The sequence below is a fragment of the Xenopus laevis genome, chromosome 1L (assembly GCF_017654675.1).
Source record: "Xenopus laevis strain J_2021 chromosome 1L, Xenopus_laevis_v10.1, whole genome shotgun sequence".
NCBI classification, from domain to species: domain Eukaryota; kingdom Metazoa; phylum Chordata; class Amphibia; order Anura; family Pipidae; genus Xenopus; species Xenopus laevis.
Genome location: NC_054371.1, coordinates 41,144,247 through 41,160,865, shown reverse-complemented (window position 1 = coordinate 41,160,865; position 16,619 = coordinate 41,144,247). Strand labels below are relative to the sequence as shown.

The window sequence follows — 16,619 nt, the reverse complement described above, 5'->3', positions numbered from 1 at the left end:
TGTCTTTGCGGCGACCAATCTCCCCAAACTTCCCTGACTGTGCGCCAATTAAAATAAAAAAACACCGGTGCTAATCACATGCGGTAATTCGTTTTCCAAAGTCGCCCGAAGTTTCCTCGTGAGGCAACTTCGGAAAACGAATCGCCGCATGTGATTAGCACCGGCGTTTTTTCATTTTAGCCGGCGCAGTCAGGGAAGGCGTTTGGGGAGATTGGTCACTGCAAAGACGAGGTGATTAGTCGCCAGGTGACCAAATCTCCCCAAAATGCCCAGTGTGGCTGTACCCTTATGGATTAGTATTGAGTGGGCTGTGAGACATTACTATTGTTATCCCATGGAACACCCCTAGTGACTGCTGGTGTGTTGGCAGATTTGGCAGTTGCTCAATGTTTATATTATCATTAATTTGCTCAGAAGAGTTGTACATTGTTTAAGCATGCCCTGAATCAGCTGACAGCCCCACTACATTATTTTGGAGTTCATGTACCTGTATATAAAAACAGTTTCTACTTCCCACACTCAGTCGCTTTCAATAACAAATTCACCCATACGCAATGCATGAGTGCCCTTTTTTATTGCTAGTTTTTGAACCAACACGTTGTTTTTATGAGTCTTATTTTGTTTCTCATGAGAGAAACAGACGTATTTTTGTCTGCAAAACAGATGTAAAATATGGGGGCTGATTGGTGATATGTGCAGCCACCCCCCCCCCCAGTCTAAGGAATTGGGTGCAGATGTAATTTTGACAGTGATGGTTGGAAATGGGAAATTAAATTGCTGGATTGTTGCTGAACATCTGAATTTATGAGGGTGAGCTTACATCACATTGGAGGTGACCTCAGAGGTGGATAGGGGAGCCAATCAAGAGCCACAAGTATAGGCCTGTTGTGGCAATCTGGAACACTCAAGCATGGTTGAATCTTTTTTATCCCAAAACATTAAGCCCTGTAGATTCCAGATCTATTCACTGTAGCAATAGGTCAGTCCAGGTAAATATGAATTATATACAGAGAGCTGCCTCATGTCCATCACTGAGGTATGCGCATGAATGTTGTTCTTTGCTTGTCAATTCTCACCCTACTAATAGTCACAAGAATTCCAATGCTCCCAAATGGGAAGGTGAGGGTGTCAAGCATAAGCAGGTTAAGTAGGAGTGAACAGAAGATATGACTTACTATCGGAGTCTCGAGTCTACAACAGATCAACAGTTGAGTTACAGAATCAGGGACAAATGCAAGATCAGGACACAGGCATGGTCAGGATTTAGGGGCAGCCTAGAATGCAGAAAAATAAAAAGGGTGCAACGGGATACCCTTACATGAGCAACCTGTTTTGGGAAAATGGGGGATCTTCTGCTAGGGCAGGGATACCCAACCAGTGGCTCGTGAGCAACGTGTTGCTATTGACCCATTTGGTGTTGCCCCTAGGCCTCAAAGTGGGTGGTCATTTAGTTTAATTCCTGGCTTGTAGGCAAGTTTTTAAGGCACAAGATAATGGGAATTACTAAACAGAGGCTTCTGCAGACTGCCAATCCACATAGACCTACCAAATAACCAATCAATGCCCTTGTTTGGCATTCCCTTTGAGCTTATTTCATGCTTCTGTTGCTCCCCAACTTTTTTTTACATTTGAATATGGCTCAACATGAAAAAAGGTTTGGGGATCCCTGTGCTAGGGTATGGATACCTGCAGTTGTGTACCTAGATATTACTGGGCCCCACAGCACATTAATGTTAGGGCCCCCAACATATCCAGGGGTTGTCCTGTTTTATAAATATATGTTGAAATTGCTCACTACTTGGGGCCTCATGGGGCCCTCTCTACCTCTTGGCCCCTCTGCAGCCGCATGGTCTGCTTCCCCTGTAATTACGCCGCTGTATACCTGCCACTTAATGCAAATCAGTGAACGTGAACAATCATAGCCAGAAGAGCCCATGAACCTATATACTCTCACCGTACCACAGTAGTAATATGTAGTATATATGCCCAGGTCATACCTGGCTAGGGATAGATACAGTTGTTGGCAGGGGCCCCTGTGTAAAGCCAATCAATGTTTTTATCTAAGGTGTGTTCCATGTATCATTTTATAACTACACAGATGAGCCCTTTGTATATAGACTCTATCAAATATTCTAAGAACTTCTTCATTTTCTGATACCATTAACATTGGTCTTTTCTCTATTAAAAAAAAGACCGGTTATAGGAACTAGTGGTGGATTCTGGGATCTAAAGCTCTGCAATAGAAAGAACAAACTACAGAATACAGTAGCAAACACTCAGCAATAGGTCTCTCAGCTATAACGTTGCCAGGGCTCTTACATTTGTATATTATTTTTCATATATTGTACAAAAGTATCACTGCACACATTAATGGGAATAAAAAAAACAAATGGTTTCCTGCGCTACTCCTCTGCATTATCTTTTATTCATGAGAACCCATTCACCGGGAACAAAGGCCAATGATATTTCTTTATCTCCGATTTCTCTCTGCTGAATGAATTACAATATTTTGCTTTGTTTCAAGTGGTAAAAATAACGTCATTCTTATTTGAAGATCTTGTTAGCAAAAATACTTATCGTGCGTTTGTTGTATTGAAGAAACCGAGCAGATAGCTCACACAGCTTCACTGCGTCCCTTGTAGCTGAGAGTTATTATGCAGTCGTTTGTAATGTAGATTAATTGTGCCCCTCGTGTTGCATGTGATTTTGTTTGTTTTAGCTCAGTGTGGTGGCAAATGAAAGGACCACACCATGTGTTGGCTGCCACCATCCCATAGGTTGGTCACATGGCCCTACAAATTTCCATTTTGCTGTCATTTCTCTTAGGTAAATGGTTGCTGGACTTTTTCAACAAATCCATGTCCTCCTAAGCATTTAGTCCACTTGGAGTTCAACACTGAGGTATAACAGAATACTGACACAAAACATTTCTCAGTGGGATATAACCAATTTAAGACACAAATCATTGTACTGGAGACACTGATATATGTGTATTTTGATGTCTGCTGCTGAAAATGGCTACATTTAACCTTTTTGCCACCATGTCCTCTATGTGAACTGCAATTCAGATCGATTTATTGCACTTAATTTACCAAACCGAAGGATTTGCCCCCAGTGCTTTTGCTTATGCACAGTGAGCCAGATCATTTATTATTATTACTGATTATTTATAAAGCACTGTGCTTTATAATATGGAGATTATACATGATTCACCATCAGTCACTACCCCAGTGGAACGTAAAGTCTATGTTCCCTATCAAATCCATACACGCTATGGTCAGGCCCAATAAACATTCCTGTATATTTTTGGAATTGGGAGGAAACTGGAGTGCCTGAAGGAAATCCAAGTTAGAATGCTGTCAGACAGACCCAATGACCCATCACCCGACTCCCAATAAATCCCCCAACCCAGACCCTATAAAGTTAACCTTCTGACCTGGGTACGTAAACCGGAAGTGACGTCAGCTTTGCCCAGAAGTGATGTCACTGAATCAGCAGAACGACAATGAAAAAAAAAACCCAAACCACAGGGGTGGGTGGGAGCAGCCCTCCATAGGGTTGCCACCATTTTCGGAAAGCTTTACCAGGGCAGGGGGCAGATCCGCAATTGGGAGGATAATGATGTACATTGGTGGACCAGTGATGTCACAGGGGAAAAGCTGTGCCGTCGAGGGGGTTGGGCCAAGTTGTGGAGCATGGAATCAGAAGGGAATTGGTAAGGATTGTAGCTGGAATGGGATGAAAGGGGCAGTCTGGGGGCAGATCAGATGCAGGCCGGGAGCTGCATTGCTGGTAATTTGTAATACAGGCCCCAGCCTTGGCTGGTATTTTACTGGCTAGGCTGGTGAAATACCCACCAGGTGGCAACCTTAGCCCTGCACCATAGCCAGGTACCCAGGCGGGTTAACTGTGGACTCCTTGCATGTCAAGGAATTGGGGATTTTCTGTCCATAAACCAAACACTTTGTGGGTATTCCTTGTGTACCTGACCTGGTACAGGACACAAGGAAAACATAAATAATCTATGTGGATAATGTCCAGGCCAGCTGAGCCTCTGGTAACTTCATTCAGCACATTTCTCTCTCTCCAATCCATCACAATTCACTATTGACTCACACAGCTGGGACATAGTTGCATGGCTTTTGGCTTTCATGCATTTCTTGTTAAATAATGACTTCTTCTTTTTCTGCCCTCCCATACATGCCCGTGTCATGCAGAGATTTTGGTATGGGTGACAGGTGAGGTGCTTCTCAGCAGGACAATTATATCACACATCAGGACAGACTAACACTGCAGTAGCTCAGGAGCAAATGTTGAGTGTCCTACTATGGCCAGTCACAGCCCACATTTCATGACAATTCAGAATCTATTGCTCTATTTAAAAACCAAGGTGCACAGGTGTCATCTATGTGCAAATCACATAGCAGTCTTATATTGTGACATGTCTATTCTATGTGTACTGTATATTGTGAGTGGGTCCCTAAGCTCAGTAAGTGACAGCAGCGCAGAGCAAGTGAATCAGCAGAAAAGAAGATGGGGAGCTACTGGGGCATCTTTGGAGACAAAGATCTTTACTGCTAAAGGGCTGTGGTTGCCTTGGACTGGCACGGAAGCTCAAAACATAATGTACAAAATTTCTAGCTACTTCTTTAGTTAAGCTTTACTTCTTCTTTAACCCACAACTGCTTTATCCACAACTCAACCTTCTACCTGCTGGCAACCATGAAACCACAAAGAGTCCGTCTGACCTCACTACAAACAAGAAGCAGTAACATCTAAAGCTAGGGAAAGGTAAAACAATGAAGTAAAAAAATTAGTAAAATTAGCTTATATTGAGACCCCAGACCTGCTGACGTGCACCTACCTGCTTTTTTTGTGGGTAACCTGACTCACTGCAGGACTCAGGGGCAGGGCCGGAACTAGGGGTAGGCAGAGTAGGCGCCCGCCTAGGCGCAATCATGATGGGGGGGTGCACTTTTAAGGAGCTTTTGTTTTCTTTTTTTAATCCCTGGTTTGCTTGGCCTTTAATAGTTTTTCAATTTTATAAACTGCCTATTCCTATTGCCCGTGATTTGTCCTGTGGGCACTCCCCACCTCCCTCTTGGTAACTACTGGCACAGGTAAATATTTGTGGGCAATATGGTGAATTTTTGGCTTCTGCTGGCACAGGTACAGATTGGGGGCATTATCAGGGATTGACTGCTGCTGGTACAGGTACAAATGGGGGTAATAGGATAGATTCTGGAACAGGTACACAGATGTTTGGGGCATTATGATGGATTTTTGGCTTTTGCTGGCACAGGTACAAATTAGGGGCATTATGATGGATCTTTTTGGCTGCCGCAGGCATAATTACAGGCTGGGGGTAACACTATGATGGATGTTTTGTCTTATGCTGGCACAAGTACAGATTGGGGGCAATCTGAGGGATTGACTGCCGTTGGCACAGGTACAAATGGGGGTAATATGATGGGTGCTGGCACAGGTAAATGGGGCAACATAATGGCTGCTGGCACAGGTACTGGGGGAAATATGAATTGTAAGGTGGGAAATGGTAATGTAGTACCGGGTGGGGGGCACTGATTGAAGCCCTCGCCTAGGGTGCCAAAATACCTTGGCGCGGCCCTGCTCAGGGGGTTATTTAATTATTATATGAAGCAAACAATGGTTTCCTTAGTATTCAAGCTGCAGCCCTGCAGGACAGGACAATGTGTGGCACTTGATTGGCATTCTAGTTTCCCTATACTACTAGAATCTTACTGCAATTATACTGAAAGTACATGGTGCAAGTTCCCCATTATCATACCAACCACACAGGCATGTTGTTACCTGATTCACTGTTACAGGGCAGAGCGATCTGGCCAATTTGTATTGTTACAGTGTCGCAGACAGCAGTGCATTACCCCACACTCCACGCTTGGTCTGTAGCCATGGGTGTGTGGATTAGTATTCCCATCAAGCACGGCATCAAGATTTGTTTGGTCACAGCATTTTCACATCTGTTTTATCCACAGCCAGAATCTTAATGCACAACTAACCTGGCTTTCTTTGACTTATCTTTATGTACATAAGCAAATACTTTCTACCAGGAATAACCCTATATGGGCTTCCGAGTGGGAGTGAAAGGCTAGAGGCATGGGAATGTCAGTGTCTTCAATAGCAAAAACACTAATTGGCTCAAGCCTTTTGAAATGTACCCTGAACCCTAGAATTACCACCAGGTCCAGGATGAAGGTGAGGGTTCCTGATTTTACCTGCGTGGAATTACATACAGTTCTTTGGTCTGATGAGACCAATATGTAACTTTCAGGCCTTAGAACAAAACACTGTACAGTATGTAGTGGAGAGCCAGGACCCTTGATCACCCCTAGAACATGATCCTTACTGTGAAGCATGGTGGAGATAGCATCATTTTGTGGAGATGGCCATTTTAAAATGGCCATATACTAGGGAATATTATTTCTGTATCACTACAGGTATGGGACCTGTTTTTCAGAATGCTCAGGAATAAGGGATAAGGGATCTTTCTGTAATTGGAATTTAGAAACTCATGTAAACATTAAATAAACCCAATAGGCTGGTTTTGCCTCCAATAAGGATTAATTATATCTTAGTTGGGATTAAGTATAGGTATGGGAATCCTAGGGACCTGGGGTTTTCTGGATAACGGATCTTTCGGTAATTTGGATCTTCATACCTTAAGTCTACTAGAAAATCATGTAAACATTAAATAACCCCAAAAGGCTGTTTTGCTTCCAATAAGGATTAATTATATCTTAGTTTGGATCAAGTACAAGGTGCTGTTTTAATATTACAGAGAAAAATGAAAAAAAATTTGGATTATTCTGATAAAATGAAGTCTATGGGAGACAGCCTTTCCGTAATTCAGATCTTTCTGGATAATGGGTTTCTGGATAACAGATCCCATACCTGTACTTGCATTGCACCATCCTAGTAACTAATTTAACCCAGAGAACACGTGCCCAATCCCGCATGCCTTTCTTCTGTGGGGTTTCCCTGTAAACAAACTGTTTATAAGCAATGTTAATCAAATCATAGACAGTAGAAATATTGTAGTTTTGGTTATAAGAGAAATGACATTTGGTATATCATCTGAAATATGTAGTTTAATGTAAAAATAAATACATTAACCATATCTGGGTTAAACGGCTAATGGTATAGGATCCCTTATCCAGAAACCCGATATCTGTAAAACTCAGAATTACGGAATGGCTCCCATAAACTCCATTTTAGCCAAATAATCCAAATATTTAAAAATTATTTTCTTTTTCTCTGTAATAATAAAACAGTAGCTTATACTTGATCCCAACTAAGATACAATGAATCCTTATTGGAAGCAAAATCAGCCTATTGGGTTTATTTAATGTTTACATGAATTTCTAGTAGACTAAAGGCATGAAGACCCAAATTACAGAAAGATCCATTATCCGGAAAACCCCAGGTCCCGAGCATTCTGGATAACAGGTCCCATACCTGTATTGTATTTCACAATCCTTTTTTGTTTGTTTAATTGTTCATGTGGTATCCTGGCATGCGGGGAGACACGTACACACGCACGCACGCACGCACACACACACACACACACACCCTTCTCAGAACACAAGCCTGTTATAATGGGTTCAGAGAATACAGTACATGTATGGGATCCATTATCTGGAACTCATTATCCAGAAAGCTACAAATTACAGGAATGCCATCTCTCCCATAGACTTCATTTTAATCAAATAATTCACATTTTTACAGCTGATTTCTTTTTTCTTTGTAATAATAAAATAGTACTTTGTACTTGATCCAAACTAAGATATAATTAATCCTTACTGGAAACAAACTAGCCTATTATTTTTAATTAATGTTTAAATGATTTTCAGCAGACTTAAGGTATGAATATCCAAATTACAGGAGGATCACTTATCAGGAAAACTCCAGGTCCCAAGCATTACAGGTCCCATACTTGTACAATGCTGGCAAGGAAACTCTGGGCTATAGTTAAGAATTATCATTTTGAACTAAATAATTTAGTTTGTATGGGACAGAAATGAATAATTAACAATTGTGTTTTGCATGCAAGAGATGAATAGTTTGTATAAAAATAATTTTAAAAAATGGGGAATATTTAGGCATTTAATGATGCCAAGTGCAATAGCGCTGACCTAACCTGAGCTCTCTCTACTCTGTGCTACTCTTGGGGATTTCCTGGATACAAGGGGCACTTCCCTTCCTGGCATTTGTAATAATACTAATAAGGTAATAGAACAAATGAAATTTAAAGGCAAGCCTTCTGAATCAGATGCAAGTTCCTCATAGCTCGTCAGAAGGGAACAGATATACACTGGTGCTTCAGCCACCCTGGCCCCTCTATAGTTCATAGTAGTGATGTGCAGGTCGAGAAAACTTCAACCTGGACCCACACCCCGCGTTGACCTTCCCTGCCAGTGGGGGGGGGGGGAAGGCACGAGTATGGGAAACAGGAATTCAGAAAGCAACCAGTCTCAGGCAGAAGAACTCAACCTGAACCCGCCCATGACCCACAAGAGAAGCAGCGTGGTAGGCCTGAACCCGCCTGACCCACGGGTATTGGGCATAGGGTCGCCAGGTTTTTGCCCAGTGCAATTGAGGCAGGCCAACCCTAATCGGGCCGACCCGCACATCACTAGTTTCTAGTATATCCAAGGCAGAAATATGTTTGCAGCAAATGTCAGACTTAATAGCCTTCTTACTGGATACTCTATCCATTGAGTGACTCCAACATCAGTAATTCTACAGATGCTACTCTGTATTCCTAGACACCCTTCCAGCTGCTGGATGTGCTCAAATGTATATTTTTGGAGCCAAAATCCACCTGGCCAGTGGGGCCAATGCACTGGAAATTCTGAAGTGCAATGAAATATGGTATTAGAAAATAAAGAAGGTTAGAGATGCACAGAGTAGTAACAGTGCAAGAGGAAGAATGTGAAGAGTGAAAAGAAAGCGAGAGAGAATGTGGCCAAAGACGACCAGAAGAAAAGTGAAGGAGTAAACAGAAAGAAGGACATGTGTTAGGGAAATATAAAACAGCAGGAAAAGGGAGACGGTTAGTAGGAGCTGTGCATCATGTATTTTGTGAATGACTGCGGCTTTGAGTACCAAACAACTCCCCTGCAGAGTGGGAGAGACAGAGAAATAGAATGCACCTTTATGTGAGACAAGATAATCTTTGTTATTTTCCCTTTTCTCTCCACTGGCCTCTATGCAGTAGGGCAGAATAAGCAATAAACATGGTGACTTTGGTATTTTCAAAATGATAGCTATTGTACGAGAACTCAATTGCAGGTTCAAAGTAGCCCTTATTGTGGCAATGCGTCGGTAGGTAATAATAGGTCATCAGTTTAGTGGACTGTAAATTCAGTTTTTCATTCAAGAAATAGCTTTTGCTCTTCCCACGTTATTCCTATATAATTCCAACAGGCACACACTGGGAGATTTAGTCAACTTAACATAGTAACATAGTAACATAGTAAGTAAGGTTGAAAAAAGACACATGTCCATCGAGTTCAACTCTTCTACCTATCTGCCAGTTGATCCAGAGGAAGGCAAAAAACCCATCTGAAGCCTCTCCAATTTGCCTTAGAGGGGGAAAAATTCCTTCCTGACTCCAAAATGGCAATCGGACTAGTCCCTGGATCAACTTGGACCATAACCCTGTATTCCCTTACTTGCTAAAAAGCTATCCAACCCCTTCTTAAAGCTATCTAATGTATCAGTCTGTACCACTGATTCAGGGAGAGAATTCCACATCTTCACAGCTCTCACTGTAAAAAACCCCTTCCGAATATTTAGGCGGAACCTCTTTTCTTCTAATCGGAATGGGTGACCTCGTGTCAGCTGGAAAGACCTACTGGTAAATAAAGCATTAGAGAGATTATTATATGATCCCTTTATATATTTATACATAGTCATCATATCACCCCTTAAGCGCCTCTTCTCCAGCGTGAACATCTCCAATTTGGCCAGTCTTTCCTCATAGCTAAGATTTTCAATACCTTTTACCAGCTTAGTTGCCCTTCTCTGTACCCTCTCTAATACAATAATGTCCTGTTTGAGTGATGGAGACCAAAACTGTACGGCATATTCTAGATGGGGCCTTACAAGTGCTCTCTACAGTGGAAGAATGACCCCCTCCCTTGACTCTATGCCCCTTTTAATACAGCTCAAGACCTTATTTGCCCTTGATGCTGCTGACTGGCATTGCTTGCTACAGCCAAGTTTATCATCTACAAGGACTCCAAGGTCCTTAAAATGTTAATTTGCCAGATTGAGATGACAGACTTGGGTGGGTATCTTCTGATGTTCTTCAGGAATTGAAATATGCTGTTCTGGGATATATATATATATATATATATATATATATATATATATATATATATATATATATATATATATATAGATATATATATATATATATATATATATATATATATAGATATATAGATATATATATATATATATATATATAGATATAGATATATAATAACACTACTCTGACCCATTGGCTTGGAGTAATGAGTTCCCCATGAGGATATTTTAGTATGAGAACATCATCATACTTCTTTTCCGAGTATCCATGATGTAAGTAATGCTAGTAGTTGTATTAATTTTGGGAACTGTTGTACCCAACAGCAACAGGCTGATGACATTTACAGGGTAATGTAATAAAAGTCACTGTTTGCCCTGAAGGAGTAACTCATAGCAACCAATCAGCAGGAAGCATTTATTGGTCACTTGTTTTAAAGCAAACATCTTATTGGTTGCTATGTGTTACTGCTCCTGGGCAAAATTAGTGCTGTATATTACATATGGGGTTTAGGGTATAAGGTAATATCAGGTGCAAAGTTTTCTCCAGGTCTAGTCACCCATAGCATCCGACATGTAACACTTGACTGGACTGCTGTTTGAAAACAGATGTGATTGGTTGCTATGGGTTACTAGACCTGGGGAAAGCATTGTGTGTGTTATTAATATAACTATATAAAATATGTCTCTTTTACTTTGCCAGGCCGCGTACAAGCCCCTGCTAAAACAGGTTGTGGAGGAGATATTTCAGCCCAGTCATGCAGAGCCGCTGGATATCGAGCACGTGTCTTCTGGTCTGACTGATCTCCTGAAGACTGGTATCAGCATGTTCATGAAGGTGAGAGAGTCACATTGCTGTGCATGAAGGAACAAATCTAACATAGTTGGCACACAATAGCTTTACTGGCAGCACGAGTGATCCCCTTGAGACATGGAGCTGACACATGCAAAGGGTGGCATGATAAAATATGATAATCCTGCTCATACACCTTCCCAGAATCTTCATGAATGGCGCTTGCAGCGGAATGAGTCACGGCGAATGAGCGTTACATGTACTGACCTTGCACATTCTATGCCGGCTTTGTAGGTCTTCCAGCTGTAACCCGAGTTGCTATAATAAGTAACATTGTGTCGACATCTGAATTCAAAATCAGAATAGTAATCTGAATTGAATGTGATATTATTATGGTTGTCATGGCCAGCCTTTGTTGTATTCAGCCTGTGCCACTGCAAGGCCTCCCATTTCCAAATTCATTAAACCAGACAAGAATGTTTATTTAACCAACAGGGGCACACGCGATATTGGTCTGTTTTAGTTTTTAAACTCAACTGTGGAAGGAGTATTGTAGCTCCTACACATAATAATGACCAGAAAAATACATATAAATCAGAAAACCTCCATGCACAGAAGATTTACTATTAAAGGTATGGGAACCATTATCTGGAAACACAGTATATGGAAACCTGTTATCTATCTCCCATAGACTGTATTTTAATCAAATAATTCAGCTTTTTATTGGGTTTATTTAATGTTTATAATAATTTTAAGAAGACTTTCTGTTTGGAGAACCAAATTACAGAATGATCCCTTATCTGGAAAACCAGAGGTCCAGAGCATTTTGGATAATAGGTCTCATACCTGTAACAGAAAGTATGGGTAAACATTGTCATGGGGTAACGATATATGGCAGGGCATTCCGCTTAAAGGTCTGTGTGCCACATGCAATCTAAGGATTTTTGGGGCCCATAGCCTTTTTAAAGGAAAAGGAAAAACTAAATAAGCCTTATCAGAAAGGTCCACCTAAATACACCAGTAAACCCTCAAAGTAATGCTGCTCTGAGTCCTCTGTCAAACTAAACACAGCATTTCTTTCCTTCTATTGTGAATACATGGGCTTCTGTATCAGACTTCCTGCCTTCTTCTTAAACCTCCATGGCTAGGGCTTGAGCATGCTCCGTTTGCTCCTCTCTCCCTCTCCCCCTCCCTTTTACCCCCTCCCTGCTATAATCTGAGCCCAGAGTAAAAAGTGAGCAGGGAGAGACTCGGGCAGGAAGTGATGTCATACCAAGCTAATACTGCTGCTGCTATCTTAAACAAACAGAGAGCTTCTAGAGCTTTATACTCAGGTATGGTAAAGCATTCTACAGAATAAATATAACAATCTAGTTTGCACTATTGCAGCTAATCTATTGGCAATAAAATGTCTCAGTAGCTTTCCTTCTCCTTTAAGAACTTTTTGTGTAACATCACTGTTTTAATATAATATGGCCCTTGGACAGATATATAATTAGCTAATTAAATATAGTAATTATTTTCATTTATATATCAATGTGTAGAAAGGCATGGGGATATGTGAATATTGCACAGTCACCGAGGCTAACTCTGCCCTAACGGTATCGCACAATAGTACTACAAGTATGGAATCCGTTATCAGGAAACCCGTTATCCAGAAATCTCTGATTTATGGAACGGCCGTCTCCCATAGACTCTGTTTTATCCAAAAAATTATTACATTTTTCTCTGTTATAATAAAACAGTATCTTGTACTTCATCCTTACTAAGATATAAGTCTAGTAGACTTAAGGTATCCAAATTACTGAAAAGATCCATTATCTGGAAAACCCCAGGTACCGAGCATTCTATATAACAAGACCCATTCCTGTAATGTAGCCCCAAAGAGATGCTTCAGTATACAAGATTTAGACTACCCATCCACCCATTTTGGTGTGAGCTTGGGGTGACCGTGGTTTGAAATGCAAAGGTAGTCTGGTACTGTCAGCATCTAAACCTAGGTGGCCCGGGGTCATTAGCCAACCAGTTGTTGTGTTTTAAATAATCACAGGCAATTACTTAGAAAAATACACACACAGTGTAATGATTGGTCAGTCTGGTAACAAAATACCAGATTGTCTCTCCATAACATGTGTGGCAGCTAATAAAGAAGCAATCATAGAGGGAGAGGTTACCATGTAATGCTACTGATATAGATCAGTGTGTGTGTATGTTTACTTGAATGCCTGCACATGTAACATGATTAATTGTGCTTGCATGGTGGAATAATGGTAGAGCAACTCAACAGTCTCAACAGTCCCTTTCCCTGTTCATCTGGTGCAATCTGCGTAAAGTGGTGCAAAATGTGTAGTGTTATATAAATAAAGCCTAATACAAGTATGAAACCTGTTATCCAGAAAGCTCGGGACTTGGGATTTTCCGGATAAGGAATATTTCTGTAATTTGGATCTCCACACCTTAAGTCTACTAAAAAATCATTTACACATTCATTAAACCCAATAGGATTGTTTTGCATCCAATTGGGATTTATGATATCTTAGTTGGGATCAAGGACAAGGTACTGTTTTATTATTACTGAGAAAAAGAAAATCACTTTTAATTTGAATTATTTGATTATAATGGAGTCGATGGAAGGTGGCCTTTAATTCGATGCTCTCTGGATAATGGATTTCCGGATAACGGATCCGATGCCTGTAATTCAAAAGAACAGCATCCATCTTTAGTTGTTTTGCACTGGGAATTAATGAGTTTTATAGTCCTTCTTCTCCTTTTCTGTGTAAAAGAATGCATGATATACAACAGGAAGGTGCCAGTGTGGTGATGGCAGCCATAAATATCAAAACCCAGGAATTTTATAAGCTTCTTGGTGCTACACTATTGTTATTTTTTTTTTTATTTATAAACAGAGATTATACATCAGTCTCTGCCCCAGTGCAGTGTTGGACTGGGACAACAGGGGCCCACCCAAAAACCTTAGACCAGGGGCCCACCAAAAGACCTCAGATCAGTGGCCCACTCTCAGTACTATTGTAATTCCTCGCCTCACTCAACCTCTATTCTGCTAGTCTCTGTTCTTTACATACTATAATCTGTTATTCCATCTATTTAGCCTCTTTGTTCTCATAGAAATAGGGAATGGCCATGAAATATGCCAAATGTTTTGAAGCAGGAGGGCCCACTGACACCTGGGCCCACCGCAAGTTTCCTGGTATCCCAGGGGGCCAGTCCGACACTGCCCCAGTGGAGCTTACAGTCTAAAGTCCCTATAACATTTACACACACTATGATCATTACATTTTGTTCTGTATTCTTCCTTGCTTTTCACTAGAACAATACATTAAACTGCTTTTGCAGCCTGTTGCCGTATTACACATTGATTCCCAGCATCCCTCACTTTTGGGAAGTAGATATTGCAGTCCTACCTGTTATACCGATGGAATTCTAGGATCGGCAGAATTTATTTTATGTTAAACACAAATTTGACTACACAGTAAACAGAATATGTGCATTCTCTGATAGTCGATAGCTTTGTATTGTGGCAGAGCAGAAGAGCGGTTGTCTAGGAGATGTATTCCGTCACATTAATCGCCAGCCCTGGTTGCCAGCGATGAACTTGCCCTTCTTTTTCTTCAGATGCTGCTGTAATTGCTTCTTAGCCAAGAGCATCTGCACCGTCGTTTGCCATGCCCACCAATCCCAGTGCTCGTCTGCCAAGTGTTGTTCATGAATAAAGCTGTGTAGGAAGCGTCTCTGCACGTGTTCCTGCGTGTGACAACACTGAAGAAGTAAATAGTTTATTTCTGGAATAAAAAGGGCAGGTTGCGAGAGGCAGAATGTTGTGACAGTCAGACTAGCTTGGCATACAAAAGTGTTATCAGCAGCTAACAATTCTGTTTTTCTTTAGTAACGAGGGTGGGCATTATCAGTTTGTCTTGAAATACTGTTGTTTTGGTCCATGTGAGATGGAAAAAAAAACATATTTTTTTCAAGGCATGTTATGCTGGGCCATGTGGCTAAGTCAGTTGTGTAGGAGGGAGTATCACATGGGAAATAGTAGAAATAAGCAAAAATAGTCCCCAGGTACTTTTGGCCATATAGTGCATCTTACATTTCATATTTTGCACTTCATATTTACAGTACAAAAATAAAATAGTTTGTGTGGTAGTATGTTAAATACAGAATCTGGGCATTTTTCTTTTGTGAGGAAGGGCGAGATGTGAGAAGCTGCTTTAGGAACAATGAGCAATTCCACCCCTCTGGCACCATCTTTTCCTGCCCTGTCAGTTTTTTCCTTACTTAACACCAGCTCTTCTTTTTGGTTAGCTTTTGCAATCATCTGGCTTTGACAAGCCCAACCTCTAGAACTGGGAAATGCAACGTTGTTAAAGGAATAATAAAGTATTAATAATAATTAATAAAGTATTCTATTTCTTGGGCCTGTGTTCTTTCAGAGGATTTAATTGGGACAATCTTTATTATTGATTTTGATTGAACAGGCTAATTTGTTCACTAAAAATGTCATTCCTGCAGGATTTCCCTTTTGGTCATTTGAATCTCAAAATATCAGTAAGTATTGTTCTAATTTGTAGGCGCTGTACTTGGAGTACTCCCACTAGAACAGAATAAACCATGTGACATGGTATCAGTAGATTTATACTCTAGACTTTTTGGGTCTTTCTTATGGATGGAGCCAGTGGCATGATCAGGGCCAGAGACGCAAAGATAAAGTTGTACGAATCTTTGTTTTATACCATTTTCGGACCATGTGTGGATCGTTCCACCATTTTTCGTGCCATGGTGATCAGTCGTTCAGTCGATCGGACAGGTTTGAAAATTTCGGATGGCTAACGATAATAACTCTGCATGTATGAATGGGGGACTGTCAATATTATTTGTTGGACATAACTTTTATACGATTGCTGTCTTTAAATTAATGGTCAGAACATCGTCTGATTTGTTCTTTGTACTAGTTCATTTAATCTGAATGGTGTTAGTGGTAGGTTGGGGAGATTGCAATGAACGAGCAGACATAAAGTTATACAGTATCTGCACATCTATGGCCAGCATTAGTGTGGAGAGGGTGTTTTACATATTATTGATCCAAAGCACAGGCAGTGAGGTGGATTTAACAATTCATAAGGATCTCACACAGCTAAATTATTGTTAATTTGTCCTATTACTAAAAAAAACTAGTGCCAGGTAGGACCAATTCTAGGACAAACCAGAGAGGAAAATTGACCTGGGGTGCCAGCTTTGCTACAGGTTCTGATAACATATATTTATGTTTTTAGTTTTTTTTATGTTTGTCGGGAATGTCCATCGTGACCATGTAGCCCTACCATTGCTGCTGTACTGAAACTCCCAGTATCCACCAGCAGCTAATAATTGCCAGGGTATACTGGGGCTCTAACGCAACAACCGCTGAAGGGCTACTAGTTGAAAATCAAAGATTTGTACATTTTAACAAAGTAAGAAA

The 16,619-nt window shown here is 40.8% G+C and overlaps 1 protein-coding gene across 1 annotated transcript in view; it reads left to right on the top strand.

Moving 5' to 3' along the window:
• Positions 1-16,619, top strand: part of scfd2.L (sec1 family domain containing 2 L homeolog) — a 218,509-nt gene that overhangs the window by 180,938 nt on the left and 20,952 nt on the right. Inside the window, exon 7 of the mRNA XM_018229814.2 lies at positions 11,054-11,188. Within this exon, the coding sequence (XP_018085303.1) occupies positions 11,054-11,188 (135 nt within the window). The remainder of the gene's footprint in view (positions 1-11,053; positions 11,189-16,619) is intronic.